Genomic DNA, 26,431 nt, shown 5'->3' with positions numbered 1-26,431 from the left:
CGCAGTCATACAATTAAATAGAATCAACAAAAGTATAAGTTTCAGACGCCTGTTTATGTAATAACTCGCCACCTCCCTCGAGACTTCACTCAAAATATGTTCTTTTACGTTCAAAACGTAAAATACCAAGAGGTCACTGACAACAAATGCCAGTTAAGTGTAGAAAATTATAGTAACGCGCTGATCCCGTGTAAAGTTAAGAAATATATAGCTGATCTGCCAAAAGTGCTAATTTATGTAGGTGTCACAAACCTCACGCTGTCACCACTCGAGTATAATCATAAATATCACAGATGACTAGGTGGTAATAAGGGTGCATAAGACATGGTGCACTTAGCTTTGTTGTGCCACTGAGTGGGCAGCCCGTAATTAGTTCATAGTCTCCACAACTGCTCCGTCGAATGAAGTGCTGGTTGGCGTGGCGACGAAGCAGGGAACAGTGGAGACATCAGGCGCCTCACTCAGTCGCTGGTTAGCCGGTTAGCTGGTTACATCACACGATCCGGTTACAGCGTCCGCAGATAACAGCGTCCCGCGGATAGGCAGCAAAAACAGCCATCAACAGTTGTAGGTAGCAATGAAGAAAGGCTGCAACAAAAAGCCTCGGTGCACTAGACATGTCATGCTACCCCTCACACCCCACCTTTAAACATGTCACCCTGACATATTTCATCGAGCACGTGGGCCTGCACAAACGGACTTTTACAACAACAAATCAGCTATTTTCCTTCCTTCTCTCCATATCTGCAAAAACCATATACAGATTAGTATTTTAGCGTCACAAAGAGCAAATTATGCGCTAACCTGGAAAGAACAACAGAGAGTATTTCATTCCACAAACACAGACTCGTCAACAGCGTTAAATAATGATTTATTACCTCAAAAGCCTATGTAGGTAGCACTCTCATTGAAGCGAAAACCGCTTCCTCCTTTGAATGGCACCTGTTTGTCAACAGCGATATCCCATTCGCCCTCTTGCTGAGTCCTTTATGCGGTGAAATTTCCTCCCCGCACAGCGAAGAGAAATTGACGACCCGTTACGTCAGACCGCATGTGAACGGAGAGAAAGTGGTCTCAAACTGAAGTTTCCTGAAGCCCTCCTGTACATATGCAGAGCGGCGTGTTGAATATCAATGCAGAACTCAAAGCGATGAAGTCCATCAAACTAGCAGGAAATATAAGACACCGACCGTTCTCCCCAGCGCTGAGTGTCCAGTTAACATGTCTCAGACAGACAACCTTGACGAGATCACGTGACTAACCCTGTCACATACCCCAGTTCAGTTATCGACAATTCTGCCTCGACAGCAGAAATCACCCACGTGAAATCCGTGCAACACAAAATACCCGTGTTCGTTTTGCGCTGTCAGCAAAACCCACAACCGTTGACAGAAAGCACAGGCGCTTTCTATCGCAATTGACCAAGAGAAGGCACCCCACAGCGTGACACTTTCTTGATCCATGTCACCTAATCGTGACACTTCCAATTAGAACCAAAGGTGTAATGCAGGGTTGCAATAACTTGAATAAGAAACGAAGGGGTAATGCAGCCTTCCAATAAGAACCGAAGGGGTAATGCAGGGTTGCAATAAGAACCAAAGGGGCAATGCAGCCTTCCAATGAGAACCAAAGGGGTAATGCAGCCTTCCAATAAGAACCAAAGGGGTAATGCAGCCTTCCTTAAAGAACCAAAGGGGTAATGCAGCGTTGCAATAAAATCCAAAGGGGTGATGCAGTATTGCAACAAGAAATGAAGTGTCATTGCAGCATTGCAACAAGAACGAAGGGTCATTGCAGCATTGCAACAAGAAACGAAGGGGTAATGCAGCATTGCATTAAGAAACGAAAGTTATCTTAAAGGCGCCTACCTTCCCGTGAACACCATCTTGTTGATCACCGCAGATCACTCCAGGTTTTCACATGAAATGAGCATCCTTCCACTTGGACACATACCAAACATCTGCCACCTACCTGCTCTCGGTGCAGAGTGGCATTTTCTGTCCGAAATTATTGTGAAACTAACACCTATGTCAATTGTTGAAATCGATTCAGGCATCAACAAAAATCCCACTCAGCACACGAATTAGCCAGGCTGTTGATTTTTTTTGTTGTTGTTTTTTTTGTTGTTGCTTTCATCCATAACACAAATTTGAATAGATAATAATAATATAATAATAATAAAGTGTATTTATATTGCGCCTATCCCTTACAAAAAACAAAAATATTTGGCTCTAAGCGCATTACAACATGTGAAGGACTTGGTACAATCAAGTCTGACAAGTACAACAGCACAATATACAGTCGGTCTCTTAGGTAAAAGCAGCTTCGACAGTCTGCTGGAATGTACACGGGAAGGAAGTTAGGTGTCTTTAACTCTTCAAGTCATCCAGCCGTAGAATACATTTGCAGAAGTTTGTGAAACGTCAGACCCACGAAGAGAAAACTAAGCATGTTTCATTCACTTTGTCTTGTGCAGAGAACCCCAGCCGATGCCCGGACACGCAGTTCCAGTGCCCGGTGGGCACGTCACGGTGCATCGCTCTGGGCTGGCAGTGCGACGGCCAGAAAGACTGCGATGACGGGGCAGATGAGGACCCACAGATTTGTAAGTTTTCCCTTCAGTCTTTGCTTGCATGCTTACGGTTTCTGATCTGTTAAGGTTTATACAAAATCTGTTGCATTCCAAAATCCTCCCCCTTCTACCCCTTTATTTTCCTAAGACATTTTGTAGTAATTGTGATAGTTTGTCCTTGACCCTGATCCATGTGGAAAAAAGGGGGTTGATTAACATGTTGGTTGGGTATGTGTTTCATGTTACACTGTGGTGATGGGAGGCTAAAGTGGCAACGTGTTCTCCACCAATGGCAAGGGGGCATAATTAACAAGTTTTGTGATGTATTTTTGGAAGTGAATCGTGCGGGGGACGGATTTGATGTATTTTTCATATTTGTATGTGGTGAACGTCTGGTATTAAAGCAAAATATGGCCACTTGTAATGATTACAAAGAACTAGCCTTCTGTCCCCTTGTTACTTTGAAATAACTTTTGTTCTTTTTTTGTATCGCCTGTAATAGATGTTAGCATAACATAGGATAAGTTTATTCACACGTCGATACAACAATCCTGAGTAGTTAAAACTAATGGTTACTTAAAAACTCAAAGTTGTTTTAGAGGGGAGCACTTACTGCTTCCCCGCCCCTCCATCCCCCCTCTTCCCCCCCCCCCCCCCCTCACCCACCGCCCTCCCTCACCCGCCGCCCCCCCCCCCCCCCCTCTCACCGCCGCCCCCCCCCCCCCCTTCCTTTTCCTGCCTACATGGTTATGCTACTCCATGCCTGTTTAGGAATCGAGACAAGATCCTATGAAGCACCAAACAGATGTTTAAATGTGCATCTCTTTTGTGCTCTTTTGGATTGTACAAATAATAATAGTTCTCTACGCCTGTACCCAAGTACACCTGATGTATCCGGCTAGAATAGATTCCACCTAAGACGCTCCCGTATCCCTCGCCTTCTCCTTCTCCGTTAGGTTTTACTGCCATGTTATCGCCCCAGTTCTCTCTCTTGTGTATTGTAACTGACCATAATCCCTACTTTCTAGAAAGTTCAGCAGCTTCAAGCTTCTCGCAGCTTTACAGTATTGTGCTCCTTAAAGTGCGTCTTCGTGAATTCTGGAATATTGCAGCATGACTAAAGTTCGGGGAAGGGAGACACTGTCCAACTTTTCACGTGAAATATAGACGAAATCTCGTAGGAGACATAGAAGTTAAAGAGGTGAAGAATTGAGACTAAAAGTGACTGTACACAAAGTAAGTGGAAGGCTGATGGAGAACATCAGTGATCACACAAAGAACAAGAAGACAAGACACTTCATTTGTAAGCTATGAGAAGAGCTTGATCAGTGTACCTACAGAAACTCCCTGGTCTGTTTTCAATCTTGATAAAGTCAGAAAACTTGTCATTATTGTAAACATCCGGGTTTCCCTTTAGGCTTTCAAAATTAGCATTAAAAAAACAATGTACATTAGTATATTAAGATCTTGAATATTATAAAAAAAATCTGAATTAGTTCAAAATGCGGGTGGGAATTCCCGATTAGAATACATGTAGGTTATTTCTACATTATTAATAGTGGAGTGAGTCATGTTCCTGTAGTTGCCTATCTCGAATGGTCAGTTTTGAAGTCTGAATTTAACAGCATGCGAGTTCTCCTGAGTTGTTGTGGTTAGATCTAATAGATTTTGAGAATCCTGTGCACCTTGTTTCTGACAAGTTTGACATACCTCGACCTCAAAAGAAAAATCTACGTGTACCAAACAAATCTTTTCCTTTTCATCACAGGAAAACTGTTCATAGCTAAACCTTAAACTTTAACCGCATGAGAGAATATAATAGCCTTGTATCAACCAGTTCTGGTAGGTGAAAGTGTGAACTTGGAAATTGTAGCCTTCAGGTATGAAACATATGATACCAATTCTCTACATTTAGGAAAGTAAATACGAAAGAGAGTGTCAGAAGGAAAAAGTGATAAAAGAAGGAACTGAAAATGATTGCTTTGGGGAAAAATGAGATGTCCTCTCTGACTGAACATGAGCTGCTTCTATCATGTTTTGTCGCAAAATTACACGGTCCACTGGCTGCAAAATACGATAACTGTCTATAATTTATGATGCTGATAATTATGACAAAGGGTAGGGTAAATAATGTACATGTACTGTTTCTGACATACGTTCTTCTTTGAATGTCAGATGATGTGTAAACAAAGAGCACTTTCAAAACCAAGTTATTTTAATGCGGCCCTGGTTACCGCCTAAATCTGTCAGAAAATTGTAACGTTCTTCTGTGTCTGTCAGGAAAATATACAGGTACTGCATTTTCAAAAAAATACCATGCATACTGTGATGCGGTCCTGGTGTGTGGAGGGACAATTTGCTTGGCTGTTTTTTGGGCATATCGAGATCGTGACTTGTCCTTGGACTCGTGAATATGGCATTGTGCAAGGCAATGTGTCTTAGTTGTATCGTGAGATATTTATATTTGTGTGTGTGTCAGAGGCTGACATTACGACACGGGAACGTCCTCTTTTCGGACACTCACAAAAGGCATGAGCCAAATTTAACATCGTAATATGATTCACGAATGTTTGTCACACACAAAAAAGGCTTTCAAGTGCAGCATAAAGAAAAGCTATTGGTTAACTGCTTTTGGGGTCAAACAGTGATATTTTTCATCGAAAATGAAAGTGGGAAAAAAACACTAGAAATATCAGCAGACTTCATTTTTATGTCAGATTTTAAGCTCAGATGAGCATGCTTGTGTTTTTGCAACGTGTTATTTTGGGGTGTGGAGTTTCAAAAAGGCCATGCTGATTTGTGCAAAGAGTCCGAATGTCAGTCTGTGACACACGAAAGACTGGTGTTTTCCTACTAATGGCATCCCTCTTTCTCTTCTGTCTCTTTGTCCTTCGTTCTTCTTGCCTCAGGCCGAACACGTAAAAAGGGCTACCACCTTAGAGGTTTGTATGTCGCTTTTGTCTATTGCTGCTGCCTCTTGCCGCCGCTGTGCCTTGCTATGTGTGTCATTCGTTTCAGTCATTCGTCTTAAATAATTCAGATCATTCGTTTTCATCAAATTAATTGGTTTTGCTTCTGTGATTTGTCAGCTTTTCATTTCTGTTTTCGTGTTTACTGTTTTTGGCTTTGATGGTGTTTGGATGTTAATTTTAATTTCTAGGTGATGGGGGTTATGTATACAGAAATACCGATCAAAGAGTGAAGAAAAAAATCTGTAATTCTTACGGAGAGGTCTCTGTGTTAACTCACGTATAAGTAGTTGGGGATCTTCAGTCTTACATGCTAAAGTCTGTCACTCATGCCTTGATTTATTCCACACAGGCCTTCGGAACATTAGACTAAATGAAATAATAGAGCATTTGACCAAACGTATAATGGACACAACTTTCTAACAAGAACACATCCAGTCGTCCGCCTTGTTCAGTCTGTGAGTAACATCTGTAAAAAATAAAAAAATAAAAATAAAAAAAATAAAAGTCTTTCCTGAAAGGCTTGTCATGAAAAATATTGCTACTGCAACAATTTTGTAATTGCTTGAAGGCAATATTTTCTGCAGTAAATCGATTTTTGCTAGTATTTTATGTTCCTAACGCCTGTGCAGCACAATCTCTATCCAAATACCTCAGAAATGCCCGTCTCACGCCGCTTTAACCGGACTGCAGTGTTTTTCATCTCACCGCCGTACATTGTGTTTGCCAGTCACGCTGTCCACAGCACATTGCCCACTGAGCCACCGTAACGCCACAGCTGCTGCTTTTCTCTAGTTTGAGGACACTCTTTTTCAACCAGTATTTTGTACTGCCCGCATAGCTGAACAAAGCAATTAATACAATGTAGAATGAGAGAGTTTTGGTGAAGGTTAGAAGGAAGTGTAGTTTTGCAGAACAGTAGGTCATGGAATCTGGAAAACTAGGGTCTTCAAAGGGGTGGGGGTGACTTCACCAGGTGTCCCGGTGCTGTTGGGTCAGGTTAACAGAAAGTTATTATGACATGGCACTGCTTTCCTTTTTGTGGAAGGGTCTGAATCAAGCTGGGATTTGTGAAAGAACGAGTGTCAGTTGTTTTAGGCTGTTATTCTGGTTAACTTGGGTGTTTGTTGACAAGCAAGCTTTGTCACATGGTTAGATATTGTGCCATTTGAATAGGAGAGTGATTATACTTACTATGATTTGAGAGAGATGTCTGTGTGGAGTTTTAATGAACACAGTACGACGCAGAATACACTGGCACGTAGCAGACATGCAAGTCCCTGTCAGATACACATAATTTTGCACAAATTGGACTGAGGGGCACACACAGTCTTTTCTCTGCTAGGCAGTTCTCTGCTAGGCAATTCTTATTCAAATATGCCTATGCCTTAGTCTGTCAGTTAAAAAGGTGGGGGGGTATGCAGATTATTGGGGGGGAGGGAGGGGGGGGGGGGGGGCAGGGCGATTCCTTGCCTTCACCAGGCTTGCAGAGAAAAGGTACACGCACCTGTATGTGGGTTCTTGTGCTCTCCAACAGACTTGATGCATACAACTGGGACAACAAAGCCAATGAAACAAGAACAAATAGTTTCAATTTTAAGAGGGGGGGGGGGGGGAGCAGAAGGGGGCAAATCTTCCCTCATAGAAAGAAGGAAAATTTACAATGACAGATAGACTTTCTTTTCTTCACTTCTCACCCTCCCGTCTTGCTCCTGAGATGCAGTTTTGCTGTCCTTGACGGTACCAATCTGTGTTAATCCCTAAAACAGTTTAATTCCGTGTTTTGATGTCCTTGACTGCACCAAGCTGTGTTAATCCCTAAAACAGTTTAATTCCCTGTTTTGATGTCCTTGACGGTACCAATCTGTGTTAATCCCTAAAACAGTTTAATTCCGTGTTTTGATGTCCTTGACTGCACCAAGCTGTGTTAATCCCTAAAACAGTTTAATTCCCTGTTTTGATGTGTCAACTGACCAGGTCCTGACATTACATCGAGATAACTCGCATACATACTTACAATTAGTTGTTGTCAGTCAATCTTTCATATGGTTTATTCGCCGACAGGGAAGGGTGGCGCTAGGTTTGATGGCAGAGTGTGTTTGTTTTAATCCATTGCCACTTAATTAATTCTGCCCTGAGATAGGTCTGTGTAAAAAAATACAGAGTTTTACTTCGTCCTTGATTAGTGTAATTGCTTTTATTGTGTGTGAATATTTTAGGGGTTGTTTACACCAATAAAATGTGATCAGCAATATTCAGTTCAGTTAATGCTTTACTTGTACTGCAGTGTAAACATTACCAAAGCTTTGTAAAGGGAAGATCGAGGGACTCAGGACTTGGGAATCAAGGGCTTGGAGAGGAAGGGTTAGCTGAGGTTTATTAGGGATAGAAAGCAGTGCAGATAGGTGTAAAGTGTTTTATCAACAACATTCTTTTCTTCATCCAGCTTACCGGTAGATCTGCCTTTTAGAAGCGCATTATGAGTAGAGTTTTACGTGAATATATACAGTAGGTGACTGTTTCAACTGCTGCTGCTCATCTTAGCTTGAGCCCTGACGCTTTTCATAAACTTGTGTAAGGTGTGGTTTTGGCTGTGTATAGTAAAATACTAAAATATCATACTGAGGGGGTGGCTAATAGTAATATCATTATTAGTTTCAAGGGGATATTCTCAAGTAGAAGCCTGGAGAGTTTTTCTCAAATGTCAGTATTATAGATTGGTTTGCCTTTCTTGTATGTGTGAATTAGTTTCAATTTGACATAGAAAGTATTTACCACTTGGTAAGCTGTATGTGAAATTGTAAACATGCAAGGATGAAATACATTGCAACATTTTAGCTCATCTTGACCAGGAGCAAGCTTACTTGTTCTTTATTCAATGTTGCTCTGATAAGAAGTAACAGTAAAGTGTTAAGTGAAATATGTGTTGAATATGTTTTTGTTTGTACTGTGTTGTTTTCAAAAAGGATACCTTGTCCCAAATGGTCACAACAAAGTAGTTTTCCCCTACTGCAGGGGGTTAATTTTGGTTGCAATAGTATCACTGGCACTCTTTTGACTTTTTTCCCTCTGCTACCATGTCAACCCTTGGCACTAGTCCAAAACGAAAACAACACATAGATAGTTGTCTTTCGTGTCAGTTCATGAGGACTTGTTTCATGCCAAACACTGTTTCACTTTCAGAGCTTTTTCATCTCCTCATTGTTATTTTCAATTCTGTTCATTTTGGGGTCACAGTGCTAGTATTAGTGGTACATATGTTTGCATGTGTACAGACACAATGTGACATGTATGGAATGCTGGTGCATGTCATGAAATGTTTTGAATGAAATGCTGGTTTTCACATATGTTAAAAAGAGTACTAACACCTTGCTTAAATATTAAATAGTTTTGTTGCATTTGTGCCAAGAAATGAACACTAAGCTTGTACTGCATTCAGGCATGTTGAAAATTGTTAAGCATCCATATTATCATTACATGAACATATTGCAGTATGAGATTTGTTGTTGTTGCATTTTTTCATTGGATTGCAAAATAACTAGGAGTTTGTGTTTCATTTTCTCATCAGGCAAAGGTAAGAGTGGTTATTTACATTCACCCAGTTTAGCTTGACTGTTAATATTGTCATCTCTGGGTTCCTGCTTTCAGTGTGTAGTGATAATGTCCTAGGTTTCTTTCACTCCCTCCCCATACAAATCCTACTGTCTCTTTTTCAGCTTCAGGCAGGATTTTGTCTTTTCTTTGTATGTGGAATTGAAACTGGTTTTTCTAATGGTCAGTGTAGTTGAATAACTTTTTTGTCTTTTTCTTAACTGGGTCCCTGCTGCTTGGTCACAATTTTTTCTGATACGGGTCGACTCAGTCCCAACAAAAATTGTCTGTGCTGTAGATATTTGGAGTCTCGATCTTGTTTTACACACACAGCCGCTTTGTCCTTTCTTCCTTTTTTATTCGGTACACAGTGCACGAGCAGAGTCTTGCCTCCAGGGGGTACTTGTCCTCTGGAGGTGTGCACTTCACCGTAGTTGTAACATATTTCATTCTCCAAGAGTTCCGTTTCATTTAATTTTTCTTGAACCGTTGAACACTTTGGTCGAAGTTGATGTACGTTACACATCAAATTTTCTTTCTTTTTTATATACACTGCATGTCCTTTCTTAATTCTCTTCTCCCCCTTTCTCGCTATTTCTCTTTCTCTTCCCCATTTCATTTACTTTGTTCTTCTTGACTTCTTCCCACCACCATCTTTTTTCTGATCTGGTTTTCTGCATCTTTAAGATTATTTTGCGATACATAGTTACGCGCGTTTATCCTTTTCCATTTGGAGACCCTTTTTTTACTGCCTTAACAACTCACATTCTGACTAAAGGATTGGCTTGGGATTATCATCACATTATCATCTTTACCAGAGGATACAGAATAAACTTGAAATGCATGTATGTGTGAAGTTTTTGACAAAGGAAAACAAACAATTATACTGCCTATCTTCCAGTATTTTTTACAACGTTCAGATGACAGTGTTGTCTGTGGCATGGAGTATGAGCTGGTGACCTGAATGTTAAATGTTGTGTTGGATGTTTCAGTAGACAGGAGAACTGATATGAATGTACGATACATGTAGTAACAAAGTCTTGATCTAGAATGTGAGTTATGGCTTAAAGCTTGGCAGCTGCCACTTTTTTATGGCTTAATTTTTCAGCCTACTTTGACCAAGGGTCCTTCCCTTTGCTTGTTGGTATCCCCAAGGTGGACAGAATTAATTCAGTTTAAAGTTTCCTTGGCTCCTTTGCTTCGCCCACCCTCCTCCTTCCCTTCCGCTCACCATTCCCTGGTTAAATTGTTATTGATAAAATATGCTAACAGAAAAGAAAAGAGAGAACATTCCATGATAAGTATGGTTATTTGTCACTGCTTTAGATATTGTCTGAACATTATTGTTGTATTTCGTCACTTGTGTCTTCTGCAAAATGTGTCTTTTGCAAAATTTGTGTCTTTTGCAAAATTTGTGTCTTCTGCAAAATGTGTGTCTTTTGCAAAAGTGTTCTAGCGTAAATAGATATACCTACATATTTGATTCTTTGAGTTATGGATTTAAGATTTGAATTGCAAGCTTCATGCGCATGTGGAGGAAAGTGTTATCTGTAACAATAAGGTCAGAAACATATTTTAAGTTTGTTTCAGTTAACTTTGGTTCCCTTAGTCTGTGACAGTATATATACTTGTTGTGTCATCTCTGCCTTTATTTTGATGTGTCATTGGCTTTAGGTAGAAACAGAGAGTTAGAGACAGCCTGGTTAGTTTTACGTTTCAGTGACAGTGTGTTTGTGAGCGTGAACGTCTTGTACGTAAGTGCTGTTGGTGTCTCCACACAGGTCTACCATTACTACCACCAGCACTCTACAATACCATTACCAATGTGCTGCCGGAAGGTTGGTCATTTGGAATGTGATTTTCATTCCCTGTCAGTTGGTGGCATGCGAACCCCGTAACTTCAGAGTGGCATGCTGGTCTAGTCACATGACCACACAGTCCTGACACGCTTTTTTGTTTTTCAGTTTTGTTCTAAAAGGTTGTGTTTTTTTCAACAACTGAAGAATGTGGGTCACTGGCGCAGTTTAATTCAGTAGAACTTTTTAAAAAAAATTTTTTTTTAACTTGCTTATATTTGTTTCTTACACTACAGTAAGAGAAGATGAAACTGTTGTTGAAGACTCAGTTTGAATGGTTTTCATTTTCCTGGTTGTGAAAGATTATACTCACATCATTCAAATGTAATCAGTTCATGTTCATCTCTTTTTCATTTAACTCATTCCACTTTTGTTTTCTATTATTTTGGTAACTGGAATGCCCCTTCAGTGTCTTATAACCTTAGCCTGGATGTTTTTTTGTTTAAAAAAAATGTATATATTGAGAATGAAGTGGTACAATGTATTGAGCTTTTAAATATTCCAAGTACAGTACACAATCTGTTAATATCCTGATTCATCGATTCAGGAGATCTTGAAATATTGTTCAACCTGAATTCATTGTCATCTTAAATGAGATATATGGGAACATCTTTATCGTCTTGTGAGAATGCTGACTGTTTACGTCATCCTTTTCTCCCTTAGTTTTTGTATTTTATTAATTTCTAAAAAGGGGGGTGGGGGGGGGGGGGAACTACATGTATTTGTTGACAAATTTAACAGTTTTAACTCCTATGTTAATTTTGTGTGACTCACAAATTAATGTCAGCCCAAAACTTTGCACATAACACTTGAAAAAAAATTGATGAGTTTGTTTGTTTTTATTTTTGTTTGGATTCATCTTGAGTTTTTCAGATTAACAAAATTAAAACCGTTTTTTTTCCTTTATGTCCAGACTCACTAATTGAATATCAACAAATGCCTGGGATTTTTTTTTCTTCAGGGGGGGGGGGGGGGGGGGGGGGGCTTACCCTTGTAGTTATACAATGTGATTGCAATTGACTGCTTGGGCTCAGGTTTATCTGATAAGAGATAAGGGACTACTTTTATTCAGAAGACACCATGATTTGAACAGCTTATGGTTTTTAAATAAAATGAGTCTCAGTTCAACATGTTTTTTTTTTAAAGTATTCAAAGATACTCTCCACATGAACTCAGAATTTTTTCAGATACAGCAGTTTGAAGTGTTTTGAGAGTCTTCATGTTAATGTGTCAAGTACGCTTACAATTTTTTTTTTTAAATCTGAAAGTGTTAAAAGCTGTGACCTAACTTTTCAACAGTCAGTCAGCCCCAGACTATACATGGTGTACTACTTTTTTAGTGCCAAGTCTTGCTTTGAAACAAAATACATGATGACCTGCATGGTCAGTGAGAAGAGTGCAGGAAAGCATGGTCATTGTGTAGATAACACTGGTCTTGTCAGAGCAAACTTGGGTGCTGGTGGATCTTACGAAAAATCTGTTCAGATGGTTCAAGGTCTGCCGCTTTAATTTGAAGACTAGATCTGGATCACATGGTGGTCTTGTTCTTCACGTAGAATTCAAATGCGGGTCAGATTTTGATCAGGCTTAGGGGAGTATGTTTTTGGTGTCTTATGGTTTGAAGCCCCCATTCCTTCTTTTTTTTATTTTAAATAAATTTGTTTAACCATTTTTGTCATGAACATCCAAAGTGAATGATCTCCCATGCACATGTGTTTGTGCCTGCAGCTTCAGGTATTGCCACTTCATGTACGGGTCAGTCTCAGACTCAAATTCTGTTTGTGCATTGTTAATTCTCTGCAACATTTATTCTTTTTCAGTGTAGAGGTAATGAACTGAACTGGGTGTAAGAGTAAACATAGCTTGTTTTAATATCTTTTTTTATGTTCCAGAGGAATTAGATCAGTTTAGAACATTAGACAAGCAACAAAAAAAAGCAAGAATCAACATAAAAGTGAACTTGTTTTAGTTACCATTGTCAAACATTTTAAATAACATACATGTAGTTACAGTCTTTATTTGTTTGAAAGATCATTCATGGTCCATTGAACTTTTGCATTGACATCATCAAGCTACTTTGTACTGTAGCAACAAAGTAAAACCTCATGTTTATGTTTGTGTGTGTGTGTGTGTGTGTGTAACAACCATGGGAATGTGTAAACCCCTTCAGTGTCATTGTGACTAAAATTACTAGCGCTTCAAATGCATTAAATGGCATGCCTCAGCTTGCCCAGCACCTTACAGAGGAACGGTTGATCTGACTTGTCTCCGTGGCAACATTGCAGGTGACCAGGTGGACCAGTTCCAGTGTCTGCCCAACATGTACCGCTGCCCTGGCACATATGACTGTATCAACTTTACCAGTCTTTGTGATGGACTTGTGGACTGCCCCGCTGACGGGGCGGATGAGGGAGGCCATTGCTGTGAGTTTCATGCAAGACAATGCTTTGTGTTTGATACCTGCTGCTGCTACCTCATTTTTGGCAGAGTGGGTGTGGGTGATGTTGGGGCGATAAAAAGAATGGTTGGGTAAAGTTGTGTATACCAGGGTGAGTTAGTGTATCACAGACCACAGCATCAGCTCTAGCACTATCTGCAGCAGCCTCCTCGACTGATTTGCCATACAGGCTGTGTACATTAACGTGAGTGCATGTGTGTGCACGTGTGTGTGTGTGTGTGTGTGTGTGTGTGTTGAGGATAAGGGTTATATGGGATAATTTTTTAATTTTTAAGTCTATTGTACACCACGGAAAACTGATATATCCTTTTGCACAAAGGTCATAAAGGTACATGTATCTGCAGGTGTTGCTGAGTGTATGTGTGCGTACAAGTGCATTGGTATGGGATGTGTGTGTGTGTGTCCACAGTGGTTTTCGGGCATGTTACCATGCAAACACATGATGCTTTTTCTAAGCATTTTCATTTTTTCGTTTGCAGTGAATAGGGCCTGCCAGAATAACGCTGAGACTGCGCCATGCAAGAGGTGCAAAGAGACTATGCAGGGACCCCAGTGTTACTGTGAGAAGGACAAGGTCTACAACAAGACTCGCTCCGAATGTGTCGGTATGTGGAGAAGAAATGGTACAGAAGCTGTTTCTGGTCACATTGCTCAATGGTAGATAGATGATCTCTTCCTCCTTTTTCCAGAAGCCGGACTTCTGATGTCCTCAGTGATTTCTTTCTTCTTCTTTTTACATTTAGTCAAGTTTTGACTAAATGTTTTAACATAGAGGGGGAATCGAGACGAGGGTCGTGGTGTATGTGTGTGTGTGTGTGTAGAGCGATTCAGACTAAACTACTGAACCGATCTTTAGACGGGCGCAGTGGCGTGGTGGTAAGACGTCGGCCTCCTAATCGGGAGGTCGTGAGTTCGAATCCCGGTCGCTGCCGCCTGGTGGGTTAAGAGTGGAGATTTTTCCGATCTCCCAGGTCAACTTATGTGCAGACCTGCTTGTGACTTAACCCCCTTCGTGTGTACACGCAAGCACGAGACCAAGTGCGCACGGAAAAGATCCTGTAATCTATATCATTGTTCGGTGGGTTATAGAAACACGAAAACACCCAGCATGCTTCCTCCGAAAGCGGCGTATGGCCGCCTAAATGGCGGGGGTAAAAAAACGGTCATACACGTAAAAATCCACTCGTGCTAAAAACATGAGTGAACGTGGGTGCCTAAGCCCATGAATGAAGAAGAAGAAGGACCGATCTTTATGAAATTTTACATGAGAGTTCCTGGGAATGATATCCCCGGACGTTTTTTTCATTTTTTCGATAAATGTCTTTGATGACGTCATATCCGGCTTTTTGTAAAAGTTGAGGCGGCACTGTCACACCCTCATTTTTCAATCAAATTGATTGAAATTTTGGCCAAGCAATCTTCGACAAAGGCCGGACTTCGGTATTGCATTTCAGCTTGGTGGCTTAAAAATTAATTGATGACTTTGGTCATTAAAAATCAGAAAATTGTTAAAAACAAAAAGTTTTTATAAAACGATCCAAATTTACGTTCATCTTATTCTTCATCATTTCCTGATTCCAAAAACATATAAATATGTTATATTTGGATTAAAAACAAGCTCTGAAAATTAAAAATATAAAAATTATGATCAAAATTAAATTTTTGAAATCAATTTAAAAACACTTTCGTCTTATTCCTTGTCGGTTCCTGATTCCAAAAACATATAGATATGATATGTTTGGATTAAAAACACGCTCAGAAAGTTAAAACGAAGAGAGGTACAGAAAAGCGTGCTATCCTTCTCAGCGCAACTACGACCCCGCTCTTCTTGTCAATTTCACTGCCTTTGCCACGAGCGGTGGACTGACGATGCTACGAGTATATGGTCATTGTGAAAAATTGCAGTGCGTTCAGTTTCATTCTGTGAGTTCGACAGCTTGACTAAATGTTGTATTTTCGCCTTACGCGACTTGTTTTCCTTTTTTTTCTTTTTTGTGTGTGTGACAAATCTGTATCAGTCTATGGAAGAATAGGTGATTGGTCGATCCATTCTTGCAAGTCCTTTTAAGAAAGTGAACATCTGAAAGTTGGCTGTCACAGTCATCCTAACATGGGTGAAAGTAGCCCGTCAATTGACTGAAATCCGTCAATCTGAAAATAAGTCTGACGGAAATTCCGTCAATCCGCAATTTTTATTAAAAAAAAAAAAAAATTAAAAACTTTTTTTTTTTTTTTTTTTTTTTTTTTTAAAAAATTTTTAAGCGGAACGCGTTTTTGAACTGCTATGCGGTAAACCCCGTAGGTGAGGTTTCTTCGCTTTCGGATTCGCTCTGCATCACGATAAAAAAAAAAGTTCTCGCGTTTTGGCAGGCATTATGAAGTGGTGACACGATTTCTGCGACAAAGATACCGGTTTTGACGGAAAACGCATGGACAGATCTTATTGATGCTGGTCTAGCCAACAAATGGCGATGGGACTGGTTGGAGTTCATGAAACTAAAACTGTGTGTGATAAGTTTGGTGCTTGAAACTCAAGTGCTTTTCCTTGAGAACTTTGCACTATAAGAGATGCTACTGCTTAGTTGCTACTTTGTGCAGTGCTACATCATGCTGTTTGCATGTGTGACATTCTGTTTCATCATTTATTTCAATGCCTGTCTGGCAATGTTTGCTTCTTATAATTAAATATTTCGAACTTTTATTTCATTGTTCAGTTTTTATTTCATTTAGTAATTGGCTGTTGTCAATGTTAATTGTTATCCATTGTGTCGTTGTGTTGGAAGATGCAAGTGTGAAAAGATACAAAAGATAAATGATTACTTCTGTGAATTGTTTTGATTTTGTTTACCCTTTTTACCATATCATTAGAATCTGAAGGTATTTTTTTGACCTGCATGATAGTGACAAAAAGTGTATTTTTTTGCCAGGAAAGGCCACAAAATCACAATGTATAATGCAAAAATTCGTTTTCGTCCGGGGGGCGTTGCCCCCCTGGACCCCCTAACGGGGCCCTGCCCCGTACCCCGCCAGGGCCTGGGCGGCCCCTGGACCCCTGCCTCAAAAAATTTTCAGTCAATTTGATTTTCATAGCTTTCACCCATGTCCTAAGATATTGCATGCAGGTTTTTGAAATTATATTACACTATATGTTGATGATTTCTCGCATGTACGTTTTTTTATCTACTATCCTGTTTCTAACTCATAGTTAATGTTTACAGACATCAATGAATGCATGTATGATGCTTACTGCGACCAAGATTGCACGGATGATGGCCCAGGGTATAACTGTACCTGTCGAGATGGCTACACTCACACAAATGAAAGCGGGAAAGTGTCCAAGTCCAGGTGTTATGTTAACTCAAGTAAGTGAATCACAGGTTTGGTATTTGCTTGTCTTTTCGTTGTCATCGCAAAATTCAAACCAAAAGGCGTATGTCATTCTGATGAAGTCTAAGTTGAGCAATAAAATGAATGACAGTGGGCAAATTGTTTACAAAGAGTATATATGTGTTGGTTTTGGCCAGCTTATTTCTTTGGTCATTCTTTGAAGCTATTTGGGGTTTTGTTGCCCCCCCTCTCTCTCTCTCTCTCTCTCTCTCTCTCTCTCTCTCTCTCTCTCTCTCTCTCTCTCTCTCTCTCTCTCTCTCTCTCTCTCTCTCTCTCTCTCTCTCTCTCTCTCTCTCTCTCTCTCTCTCTCTCTCTCAGCACACTCACACATCTACTGAAAGGGCGAAGCTGTTGGCACAAATGATGTTTTATTACAGATGCCTGTGCTTGTAACCCGATGAATATTTCCTTTTGCTCATGGCGGAATACTTACGTGCTCTTCTTTTTGCTTAATTTCAGCTCTACCATCCCCAAAACTCATTCTGGCCAATCAAACACTCATCCGGGTGTTGAACAAGGCCGGAGACAAGCTGACCCCTGTCGGTGAGATCAAGTTCAGCACAAAAATGATCTCCAGTCTGGTTTTCGACTACGCCAACAACTCTATTTGCTGGGTTAGTTAGATTAGTTAAGGTTGTTGGTTTAATGGCCTGACTTCCCTTCGTGTCATATCATGAAATTTTGGTGAAAGGTGTGTGTATGTTAGTTTGTGTGTGTGCGTGTGTGCGCTTGTGTGTGTGTGTGTCGCTCGAGGGGATGGACTGGGGTGTGTAGTGGTAGTAATGTACTATTTTTCTCTCTTTGTGCTTCCTTTCCATCTTTCAGTCTGTCTTTCTGAACCTCCAGTAGTATTGTGCCACTTAAGTGCAAGAAAGGACAAATTGTAATAGCCGCAAAGCACTTTAAAAGCAAGATAGTAATAATATATCAGTTCTCCCAGATCTCTCTTTGTAAACTCATCAGCTCTCCATAGATCCATTTTTCTGTTTGTCCACTAGCTCTTCCCATGGTTGTGTCTGAGCTTGTGTTTGTGATGTGCCAATGTTGGTGCTTTCAGGCGTCGTACAGTGCACCCCTGACCTGTGCTGATGCCACAGACAACAGCAAGATGTGGAACATCTCTATGCAGTTCAGTCTTGACTGTGAGTACATCATTGTGACTGTAGTGAGATGTGGCGTTGTATAATGGGACAGTAGAATCACCTTTTGAGACTCCCCCCCCCCCTCTCAAAAGCAAAAAGAAGGAAGGAAGTCTTACACAGCAGGTCCTGAAGTAGGGCTAGGTGATGTGAGGCCCTTCTGATGAAAGGACATCTTTTAATTAAATTGGTCCAGAGCAGGACACGGCCCACATCCTACGAGACTGCAGGAACCACCAGGTGCTGAGAGAGAAAATCTGGCCATTGCCGGAGTCCCTGCACAACAAGCTGTACGGGCCAGTGGCTGCGCTGCAGAGGACCACTAATTATATCTCAAGATCTGGACTCCAAGTGTGATCGGCGATCGAAAAGAAGAAGAAGAAGAAATTGGTCCATGAACTTAGCCAAACATGCTTGTTGTGAAAAAGACACGTGAGGTTGAGACACATTTTACGTGACATGCATCACTCGTTTTTGCCCTGGCATAATCAAAGTACATTTACTTTGAAAACCTACCCCTTTTCCCCCGAAAAGCATCTTCTCTATGTGTGTAGCATGGCACAACTAAATTTGTCTGCCGAAATGTTTCTAGAGCAACACTTACAGTCCTTTTGTGATTACTAAAAAAGGCAAATTATTGGAACTTTGGTGTTTAATAAATGTTTAAAGATTGTATACATTTTCTTGACTATTCCTTAACTTTTTTTGAAGTGTATATTTTGATGTTGTTGCAGTCATCAAGCAGGTAGCCAAGGACTGGGTGTCAGGGAACTGGTATTTTGCTGATGAGGTCAGGGAACAGATCTTTGTGTGCACAGATGATGGCAAATACTGCATGGCGCTCATTAACACTGGCATTTCCAGGCCCAAAAGCCTAGCCCTTGATCCCACTAAAGGGTGAGTTCTGTGTATGTCTTGTGGGTGGTTGGGTGTGTGTGTGTGTGTGCGCGTGGGCAGGCGCATTGGCACTGCTTCCTACATGCCTTTGACTGAACAACTAAAAAAACCCAAACACATCCAATGTTTTTTGTTGTGTTTTCCTTTTAGCTTTCTTTTGCTGCAGCATATTTTGATTAATGCCATGTAATTGTACAGAGCACATATCTTTTTTAAATGTGTATTTGTGCTGAGTCATTAATTGAGATTTTTCAGCAGAAGCTGAAATTTAAAACCATTCAGCTCACAAATTCTGTCTTTGGGATTGACACTTTTTTCGCATGAAGTATGCTCAATTTAATCCTCTTTTCTCTGTGCTTTCAGATACATGTTCTACACGGACTGGTCTACAAGTTCAAGGATAGGTCGCGCTGACCTTGATGGTCAGAACCGGAAGGCAGACCTTGTGAGCAAGAAGATCGTGCATCCTCATGGAATCACGCTGGACTTTGTCCGACAGCACCTCTACTGGGGCGACTCTTTCCTAGATTTCATTGAGCGCATTGACTATGACGGAAACCATCGTGTCACCATCGTACATGGGCTGAATGTGAGTTCTGATAATGAACAGCTGTACGAAGAGTACTGTTTAGCGCCACTTTGTAAAGAGATTACTGACATGGCGAATGAGATATTTACATGTTCGGCCAACCTGTGTCTCCTTAGCCAGTCAGATCAGAAATCACTGGAAATTTGCTTTACTCGATCATACCTAAAAGAAGTGCAAGACTGGTGGCATTTACTGGTGGGTTTTCCTCTCATTGAGGGGTCCTGGCATGAGCTGTTCCGTTTTACAGTAGCAAGAAGGTGGTAGTTAACATGTTTCGTTTGTATACGTTTTTGTGTTAATTACAACATGAAGAGACATTCTTTGAGAACACTGGACAGTAAAGTATTTTCTATTCTGTGCTGCAGGTGCTGAATGTGTTCAGTATGAGCATGCTGGAAAACAGCCTTTACGTCATCAACCACCACAACCACAGCATCATCAAGCTCCACCGCTATGACCACGTTCAGCCCCCTACACTGGTCTCTGGTACTGTCGGCAACCCCAGTGTCATCCAGGTCTTCCATCAAGTGCGACAGCCCAGATGTAAGCACAATAGCATTACCTGAATTACTGGTGTACGTCTGAAAATACTGTAGAATGAATCATGGACTGGTCAGTGCTAAGAGTGTTATTCTTGCTCGTCTTGTTCGACTGGTATTTCAATAAATACAGCACAATTAGGGGATTCTTTTGCATAAATTGGCTGGTTGCTATGGTCAAATGACCAATTTGATCGTGACCAAGGTTTCTGGCTTGCTAACAAATACGGGCAAAACTTGACTAAACGTGAAAAGAGTGAATTTTCTTTAATGTGAGTATCGGTAGTTAAATCTTCAGAAAAGCACCTCAAAGCAAGGAAATTTGGTTCTTTATTTTGTTTTATAAAGGTGCTTTAAATTTGTTCTCAAGACTGGGAACAACAAAGCACAGCCAAGTGATTTAATTTGAAAGCTGATCTAAATGAGGATACATGTATTTGCAAAAGTGAATCACAACAAAACTAATCTTTGTTTGTTTTGTGTTTTCTAGTGCCAGGCGACATTTGTGGTGTGAAAAATTGCAGTCATTTCTGCATCCCGGTACCTGGAAATGGTGGGGCTGTGGCCAAGTGTGTCTGCAGGACTGGCTTTAAGCTGGTTAACAAAACCGAGTGTCAGCGTAAGTATTTGGCAGTTGAAGCCTGCATACAGAGAGAGAGAGAGAAAGAGAGTGAAACTGAGAGCGATAGAGAGTCTATGTGTGTGTCATTTTGTGTGTGGGCGTGTAAGCATTTTTATGTTTGTGTGCATGTGAGTGTGTGTGTGTCTGTGTGTGTGCATGTGAGTGTGTGTGTGTCTGTGTGTGTGTGTGTGTCTGTGTGTGTGTGCATGTGAGTGTGTGTGTGTCTGTGTGTGTGCATGTGAGTGTGTGTGTGTCTGTGTGTGTGTGTGTCTTGGTGTGTGTGTGCATGTGTGTGTGTCTGTGTGTGTGCATGTGAGTGTGTGTGTGTGTGCATGTGAGTGTGTGTGTGTCTGTGTGTGTGCATGTGAGTGTGTGTGTGTCTGTGTGTGTGTGTGCATGTGAGTGTGTGTGTGTCTGTGTGTGGGCATGTGAGTGTGTGTGTGTCTGTGTGTGTGTGTGCATGTGAGTGTGTGTGTGTGTGTGTGTGTGCATGTGAGTGTGTGTGTGTGTGTGTGTGTGCATGTGAGTGTGTGTGTGTGTGTGTGCATGTGAGTGTGTGTGTGTGTGTGTGTGTGTGTGCATGTGAGTGTGTGTGTGTGTGTGTGTGTGTGTGCATGTGAGTGTGTGTGTGTCTGTGTGTGTGTGTGGTCATGTGAGTGTGTGTGTGTCTGTGTGTGTGTGTGGGCATGTGAGTGTGTGTGTGTGTGTGTGTGTGTGTGTGTGTGTGTGTCTGTGTGTGTGTGTGGGCATGCACATGTACATTTTGTGGAGACATATTTTTCCCAAAGCACACAGCATGCTTTGATAAATTCTCAAGCCAGACCATCTTACTCAACCAAAGTCATGTTTTGAAGATACTGTCTGAAACCCTACACATCTAAACACAAACGTGAAATGCAGTACACCTCCAGGTTGCTGACGGTTGTATTCTTTCTTTGCAGCCATCAGCGTTCCTTCCTATCTTCTCTACGCCAACGCGCAGCAAGGGATGATCCGTAGTGTTGCCATGGACACAGATGTAGGAGATGTGCACGAGCCCATCATCAACCTGGTGCGCCCTGTGGCACTGGCTGTTGACCCTCGTAATAACGACGTCTACTACTCTGATGTCAACACCCGACAGATAGGACACTACAGTGATGCTACTGGCAAAACCACCATCCTACATCCTGGAGGTACTTCTCAAATTCTTTCATCACCGGAATTTTGTTTTCTTTTGTTTTATTTAGCTGCATGTTTTTGTTTTTCTTTTTGTATTTTGAAAAGGAACAACAACAGTTCAAAACAGGAAAAACAAATAAAATCTATGCCTCTTTCAAATCTTCTTCTTCTGCGTTCGTGGGCTGAAACTCCCATGTACACTCGTGTTTTTGAACAAGTGGAATTTTACGTGTATGACCGTTGCTCTTTCATATGAGCTGGCCTTCTTTTGTATGCATCGATTTATCAGATTGGACAATATTTTTCTATTCCATGTGTTCATGTCTGTGTGTGTGTGTGTGCGTGCCTGCCTGCATGCGTGTGTGTGCATGTGTATGTATGTCTGTGTGTATATGTGTATGCAGCCAGAGAATTGTGTCTGTGTGCGCATGCATGCATGTGTGTGTTGTTTTCTCTTGTCTTGTTTTGTTTTCTTTCCGCCTTTAAGGTTTCCTTTTACTGTCAAATTCTCTGACCAGCGTTTCTATCTTCTCTATCTACAGGCAGCAGAGCCCCAACAAGTGAGGGCCTTGCAGTGGACTGGGTGGGTCAAAACCTGTACTGGACAGACAATGCTTTCAACTGCATCTTTGTGGCCAGCCTAGCCAACCTCAGTCTCGCTCGGAAGGTCATTTGTGACAACGTGACGTACCCCAAATCTATCGCGCTGGATCCCCTGCGAGGGTCAGTATTGACAGTTTCATTTTCATGTTCGACAAGTACAGTGTTTTTCATACTTTTTTGGGTAATATTCGTGGATATGTGTCATAATTTCACAAGAGACTTTGTTGGCAGTATTGTGAAGGACTTAAAGAGAGCTCTGTTTAAGTATTTCAGACAAAATCTGTAGTGCAGGACTAGGGAAAGAGCATGACATTTTCTGAAAAACTGGAGAAAAGGAGAGCGCAGCAATTATTCTAAACTGAACCGCTCATATATAGATAGCAACATTAGTTTTCAGTACTTGGAACACAGCATCAGCTGATTTTGTGTCTTCAGTTGTTTTATGTCTAAAAACCCAGCAGTTTTAAGGATCTTACTGAATGATTGGCCCTTTTGAAGAACCTTTTAAATGTTATATTCTCTTACCTTAAAGGTACAGTAAGCCTCCCATAAACCATCACAGATACGGTCAGGCTTTTACACACAGTACAAACACCCTTACATTTAAACACTCACCGATTGAGAATATCCTAGGTGCCCTCCGTAAAGAGCGAACAATTTTCAAAGAATTTATTTTTGCGTGGTTTATCTTACCCCTGAGCCATCGTGAACCCGTGTGATCCAGTTTCCCTTTTTCACAATGTAGTCGTCAGTTAGTAATTTGAATGCGACTCGATGTGAGCTTATCTGCAATAGCACGTTTTTATGCACGAAACAAACGGCTGTGGTTCACAAGAACTCTAGCGATGGCTTTTGACTGTTGAGAGGAACTGGCGATATGCATAAACCGTCGTCTGCTATGACCCTTGCGTGACCCTGCTTCCGGGCTTTTCTTTTTTCAAACTTTCACAACTTTGAATTGTACTGATCTTGTCTTGATGAAAAAAGAATTCTTTTATGATTAAAGAATTTTTGTGTAACAAGCTGTCAATTTATTATTTAGATTTTAAAAGTTAGGTCTAGCGCAAAAACGCACCACGGTCCAAAAACATTCTGATAATCATCGATCCACGGCTAACTCCAGTTTACATCGATAGAATGAGACCCGAAGGGAAGTAACTCATTTTTGACTTGAGTTCAGGATGGGTCCAAAAAGTGTCCGAGACAATCTGCAAAATTAATTCTTTAAAAATTGCTCGCTCTTTACGTAGGGCACCTGGGATGTTCCCCTTTGGTGAGCGTTCTTCTTCTTCTTCTGCGTTCGTGGGCTGAAACTCCCATGTACACTCGTGTTTTTTTGCACGAGTGGAATTTTACGTGTATGACCGTTTTTTACCCCGCCATTTAGGCAGCCATACGCCGTTTTCGGAGGAAGCATGCTGGGTATTTTCGTGTTTCTATAACCCACCGAACTCTGACATGGATTACAGGATCTTTTTCGTACGCACTTGGTCTTGTGCTTGCGTGTACACACGGGGGTGTTCGGACACCGAGGAGAGTCTGCACACAAAGTTGACTCTGAGAAATAAATCTCTCGCCGAACGTGGGGACGAACTCACGCTGACAGCGGCCAACTGGATACAAATCCAGCGCGCTACCGACTGAGCTACATCCCCGCCCGGTGAGCGTTCAAATGGAAGGGTGTTTGTACTGTTTGTAAAAGCCTGACAGTATCTGTGATGGTTTACGGGAGGCTTACTGTGCCTTTAACCTCAGTATGGAATAACAGATTTCAACCCCCACCCCCCTTATCACACAAACAGACCACTCCACCCCATTCCTCCACTCTCACCCTTTTTGGCAGGTGTGAATAATATGTTATTTTGTTTTAGTTAATGCTAATATGATCTCTTTTTTTCTCCTTTTTTTTCTCAATTGTTTTAGGCGAATGTACTGGACTGACTGGGTAATGCAGCCATCATCCAAAAAAGCGAAGATCGAAAGCGCTTTAATGGACGGCTCGGACAGAAAGGTACTAACGACAGACACTCAGGTACAGTGGCCTAACAGCCTGCACTTGGATGTGGAAAATCAGCGCCTGTACTGGACTGAGGCCTACTATGACCGCATTCAGAGCATGGCCCTCAACGGTTCTGACCACAGGGTGAGTAAACTTTGTCAAATGTTTAACCTCATAATGTGTGTAAGTTTTTGGGGGACAATCTCCGGCTTTAGCCTATTTTTTTAGAGTAGGCAAGAGTAGGGCCATGAGTATTTATGAAACGCCTTTTTGAAAACAAGCAGAAGTTGTCAAAACAAAAATGGCATCTATAAATATGCAGACAATCGAGAGAAAAAATTCACTAACAGAATTATGTGATGATACAGAGATTATTGTGGAAAATATTAGCCTTGAGTAAAGGAAAGCGACTCCCAAAGGAATCTTGTGAATGTGTGAATGTGGCTTTTTCACCTTATCACTAACTGTGTTGCAGGTTGAAGTGAGTCATGACCACTTGTCCCACCCCTACGGTATAGTCTACCACAATGGTACCATTTACTGGACAGAGGCTATCAAGGGGGAGATACGAAGCTGGAACAACAAGTCGGCGAATGTCATCACCTTACGCAGAGACAGCAAGCCTCTCTTTGACCTGGTGAAAGTAACGTCAGAGCAAGTTCCACTTGATGGTGAGTTATTGCTTGCTGTTAACATTTTGTCTTGTTTAAGTGACCTGAATCATTGCCCATGTGGTGCTTTCTTCACAGCTTCATGCCAGTGTCCAAAAGTGTTGTGATTTTTTTGCGTCCTTTGTATTTACACTTTGTCTTCGCTTTTTCTTTCTGTTTATTGATTATAATTGTTGTGGGTATTTTAGCCTTTTCTAAAGCTTACTTTAATCTAGTCTTGCATCAGGTTGACATGTTTAAGTATGACTAGGACACATGCGCAGATTTGTTGAGCATCCAAGCAATTGTCTCACAGTGAACTTTACACTTACATACTCACTTGCGCCTTGCCATTTATAGGAGATGTTTGTTTGCTGACAGAGACTCACCCATGCTCCAGTAAGAACAACAAGTGTGATGACATGTGCATACCCAATGGCCCTGGAACAGCTACCTGCGTCTGTGCTATGAACAGAATGCTCAGCACTGACAGCCATACCTGCTCAGGTGAGAATGCTGCAAAGCTATTTGGACAACATTCTTCCTAAAACAGAATATGAGTTTAGGGCCCCAAAGGTTAATGACCACTATCCATTTTGAAATCAGTATATCTTTCAAAGTACAGTGACCCCACCTCCCTCTCTCCCCCCTCCCCACATTAAAACCCCCTCCCCTCCCCAATTTAAGACTTCTCCACATTTAAGACCTTACCTTTTCAGATTCTCTGCTTAAAACCTCTGTAAGTCTCCCTCATTTGTAAGACCTGATTTTTTTCTGATTCTTCAAGGTCTTAAAATCAGGTTCCACTGTATGAATCCTGGCTCTCTGATTGTTTCATTTGTTAGAAAATACATTCTAGCAGATCAAATATTAGTAGGTTCTATTTGTCAGTTCTACAAGGTTGTCGTCATCAAGACTGAGACTGGTCTTTTTTGCACAGAATCAAATGACGACATTTATAACAAATGACGTCATTATCAAGATTGGTACATGACGTATTATTGTGCATAATTTCTTTGTGATCCGTTGTGTTTTCGTAAAGATACAGTGTATTTAGTCATGTAAGCGAGAGACACTGGCCTAAAAAATGGCGGCAAAAAGCACATTTTCAGAGAAGGATTTTCGATCCTACATCAAAATAAGAACGGCACTTGGTAAAACGGCCGGTGACATACTTGAAGAGCTGAGAACTGTAAGCCCAGGCACAGCACCATCTCGCGCGACAGTTTTTCGGTGGGCAAAGCATTTCTCAACAGGGAAAACGTCTGTGGAAGATGCAAGGGGAAAAGTGAAGAAACCACCTGTAACCGACAATAAAATGGTGTCCCATGTGCAACGGTTAGTTGATGAAGATCCCCGAGTGAGCAGTCATTTTATCGCCGAAACACTGGACATTTCG

The 26,431-nt window shown here is 41.2% G+C and overlaps 1 protein-coding gene across 1 annotated transcript in view; it reads left to right on the top strand.

The window, feature by feature from the left end:
• The window catches only part of LOC138955272 (low-density lipoprotein receptor-related protein 1-like), a 218,177-nt gene that overhangs the window by 96,270 nt on the left and 95,476 nt on the right, over positions 1–26,431 (top strand). The window contains exons 3-18 of the mRNA XM_070326910.1: positions 2,477–2,605; positions 5,482–5,514; positions 13,274–13,411; positions 13,926–14,051; positions 16,665–16,808; positions 17,293–17,447; positions 17,891–17,975; positions 18,707–18,869; positions 19,233–19,458; positions 19,824–20,001; positions 20,488–20,616; positions 21,561–21,794; positions 22,323–22,503; positions 24,307–24,526; positions 24,858–25,053; positions 25,414–25,539. Coding sequence (XP_070183011.1) covers positions 2,477–2,605; positions 5,482–5,514; positions 13,274–13,411; positions 13,926–14,051; positions 16,665–16,808; positions 17,293–17,447; positions 17,891–17,975; positions 18,707–18,869; positions 19,233–19,458; positions 19,824–20,001; positions 20,488–20,616; positions 21,561–21,794; positions 22,323–22,503; positions 24,307–24,526; positions 24,858–25,053; positions 25,414–25,539 — 2,463 coding nt within the window. The remainder of the gene's footprint in view (positions 1–2,476; positions 2,606–5,481; positions 5,515–13,273; positions 13,412–13,925; positions 14,052–16,664; positions 16,809–17,292; positions 17,448–17,890; positions 17,976–18,706; positions 18,870–19,232; positions 19,459–19,823; positions 20,002–20,487; positions 20,617–21,560; positions 21,795–22,322; positions 22,504–24,306; positions 24,527–24,857; positions 25,054–25,413; positions 25,540–26,431) is intronic.

This window comes from Littorina saxatilis, linkage group LG2, assembly GCF_037325665.1.
Source record: "Littorina saxatilis isolate snail1 linkage group LG2, US_GU_Lsax_2.0, whole genome shotgun sequence".
NCBI lineage: Eukaryota > Metazoa > Mollusca > Gastropoda > Littorinimorpha > Littorinidae > Littorina > Littorina saxatilis.
The sequence above is the reverse complement of the archived record's forward strand: the minus strand, read 5'-3'. Positions and strand labels throughout refer to the sequence as shown.